Source organism: Geospiza fortis, unplaced genomic scaffold (assembly GCF_000277835.1).
Source record: "Geospiza fortis unplaced genomic scaffold, GeoFor_1.0 scaffold157, whole genome shotgun sequence".
In the NCBI taxonomy this organism is placed as follows: Eukaryota; Metazoa; Chordata; class Aves; order Passeriformes; family Thraupidae; genus Geospiza; species Geospiza fortis.
The window spans coordinates 1,302,483-1,305,212 of record NW_005054314.1 but is presented as its reverse complement, the minus strand read 5'-3'; the positions used below and the strand labels follow the sequence as shown (position 1 = coordinate 1,305,212).

General features: G+C 47.6%; 1 protein-coding gene across 1 annotated transcript in view; it reads left to right on the top strand.

Annotated features, from left to right (window-relative positions):
• Positions 1-2,559, top strand: part of CUNHXorf56 (chromosome unknown CXorf56 homolog) — a 13,656-nt gene extending 11,097 nt beyond the window's left edge. The window contains exons 4-9 of the mRNA XM_005419806.2: positions 25-142; positions 286-327; positions 439-577; positions 1,092-1,181; positions 1,306-1,398; positions 2,095-2,559. Of these exons, the coding sequence (XP_005419863.1) occupies positions 48-142; positions 286-327; positions 439-577; positions 1,092-1,181; positions 1,306-1,398; positions 2,095-2,157 (522 nt within the window). The 5' untranslated portion in view covers positions 25-47 and the 3' untranslated portion in view covers positions 2,158-2,559. The remainder of the gene's footprint in view (positions 1-24; positions 143-285; positions 328-438; positions 578-1,091; positions 1,182-1,305; positions 1,399-2,094) is intronic.
• Positions 2,560-2,730: the final 171 nt, after the last annotated feature.

Here is a 2,730-nt window from a genome sequence, read left to right as displayed (position 1 = left end):
CAGCCCGGCCCCTCGCTCCCGCAGATTGCCAGCTGGAGAAGCTGCCGATGCGGCCCCGGGACCGCGCCCGCGTGATGGACGCGGCCAAGCACGCCCACAAGTTCTGCAACGCCGAGGAGGAGGAGAGCGTCTTCCTGCGCAGGTGGGCCCGGCCTCTGCAGCCCCCGTCCCTCTGAGCCCGCCTGGGGAAGGCGCTGCCCTCCCGCCCGGCTGGGAGCCGCCAGCCAGGCACGGAGACAGAGCCTGTGCTGTGTCCGTGTGCTCAAGCGCTGCCTCTCTCCCCAGACCCGAAGGCATAGAGCGGCAGTTCAGGAAGAAGTGTGGCAAGTGAGTGACCTTTTTTAGTCTTTTGAGTGACTTTTAGAATCTTTTGTATGAGGAAACCATAGGAACCCAGAATCTGGGTTTCCTCTCAGCTATGTGTATTTCTGTTTCCAGGTGTGGACTGCTGCTCTTTTATCAACACCAACAGAAAAATGCTCCTGTGACGTTCATTGTTGATGGTGCTGTGGTCAAATTTGGGCAGGGTTTTGGGAAAACAAACATATATACTCAGAAACAAGAACCTCCTAAAAAGGTGATTTGCTTTAAAGAACAAGGATACCTTTGCTTTTCTAAAGGTGTTGTGTATAAAATAACTTAATGGTGAGGGGAGAGAAAAGAAAAAGGACCTCTGAACAATAACTCAATTTGGTGTCTTGTCCATGTCTCCCTTAAGTTTCCCTTGACAGTGGTCACTGCTGCTTGAAGTCCTAGCACTAAAGGAGAGCAAAATCAACTCTAAAATCTAGACTGTGCCTGATGTTTAGGCTCAGTTAACAGAAAGTTTCTGATTGTAAGTACGTCAGCTTGGTAGTCCGCACAGTGATTCTCAAAGTCTGGCTCACCTACTGTATATCAGTGAGCTTGCTTCTGGTAATGACACCTTTAAGCCCAGAAATCACTGAGCATAATTCCCCTTTGCCACCCACAGAGTTCAGGTAATCTTGATGGCTTGCATAAGAAGCCTTAAAACCTTTGGAAGGAGGAAGCAATCCCTACTGGCACAACTATTGCCAAGGTTTAACAAAATATTCTTGTTTTTCACCCAGGTGATGATGACCAAACGGACCAAAGACATGGGCAAGTTCAGCTCTGTCACAGTCTCCACAATTGATGAAGAGGAGGAGGAGATTGAAGCGGTGAGTTTTGGATGCCCTTAGTGGCAGCCACATCTGAGCTGGGCAGAGCCAGCAGTAGTGTCACTGTTTGGATGAGATGTTCCTCTGGGGTTTGCTGTTGCAAGGTGACGTGTGTGTATTTCAGAGGGAGATTGCAGACTCGTATGCACAGAATGCAAAAGTGATTGAGAAGCAGCTGGAACGCAAAGGCATGAGCAAGAAAAGGCTACAAGAGTTGGTGAGTTTTTCTTTGGTGTTGAACACAAAGCTCTGAGATGTGTTGGCTTTGTACACAAAAGCTATCTTGCAGGTCAGACTGCAGGTGTAGATAGATTCTGGTATAGTGACAGGCAGCTTGCAGCTTTGTGAGGATGAGATTCCCTTTAGAGGTTTTATAAAGATGTTCTTGTCCCCCTGAACTTAAAATTGCATGCCACTGCCTGGAGAGCTAACTGAAGAGCAGCCAGCAGAGTGCCTGCAGGGAGCCTTTCTGTGACCTGTTGGACAAGGAACAAATCAGGCCATGGCTTTGCCAGCCTGTGCTCCCACGCCTGCTTGGCAGAGCAGGTCATTGCCACAAGGCTCCTGGGGAGGATCTGCAGCTCAGCTGCTGCTGCAAGGGGCACTCAGAGAATGAATGGCAAGAACATCACAACTGATCTTACCTCCTATGGCAGGAGGGGAGTAGATGGAAAAGGGGAGGAAATGTGCAGCTTCCACCTGAGGATAGAAAGTATGAAATTGCCTCTTGGGCTTTTTACAATTTTAAAAATGGTCCTTGTTTTGAACATCAGCAAAGCACTTGAGCTACTCTTGTTTCTGGTTTTGGAACTGAAAAATTGGTTTGGTCAGACAAGAAGAGCAAACTTAATTGGAGCACTGAAGGGAAAATTATCCAGACATGATTTAATTCTACTTTAATTTTCCTATTCAGGCTGAGTTGGAAGCCAAGAAAGCAAAGATGAAGGGAACCCTGATTGATAACCAGTTCAAATGAAATGCTGTGTGTCTGCTGGGTATTTGGAGACAGGAGAAAACTACCAAGAGCTATCACAGTTCTGTCAGCAAAGCAGAAGTAAGAGACAACGTTCAAGGGTTGCACTGTGCTGCAGCCAGCTCGGAGGATGAGAACCTCTCTGGATCCCTCTGTGTACTCTGGGTACCAGTCTTAACTCCAGTGGCACTGGAGACTTTGTTCAAACTGCTTTTCTCTATAGACCCAGTGTTATGAGCAGGCTGTTCCAGGAGGAATGTTTACTTTCAAGAAAATCTTTGCTGGGTGCCTTCCCAAGTTCACCTTTAGATACCTGTCTTTTTATTTTGTAGGTTTCAAATGGGTTTCCTTGAATACATTAGGACAATGGGTAACTGTACAACAAAGAAATCCTTACAAAAGTAAGCTCTATGCCTGTTGTTCATTTTAAACATTTATTTTAAACATATCCAAAAGGTGCAGCAGCCTGAGCCATGCCACTCCAACATGGTCTGGAATGACTGGGATGCAAGGCTTGGGCCTGGTGCTGCTGCTCACCCTGACCTGCCAGCACAGGCTGGGCTGCTGCACTGCAGT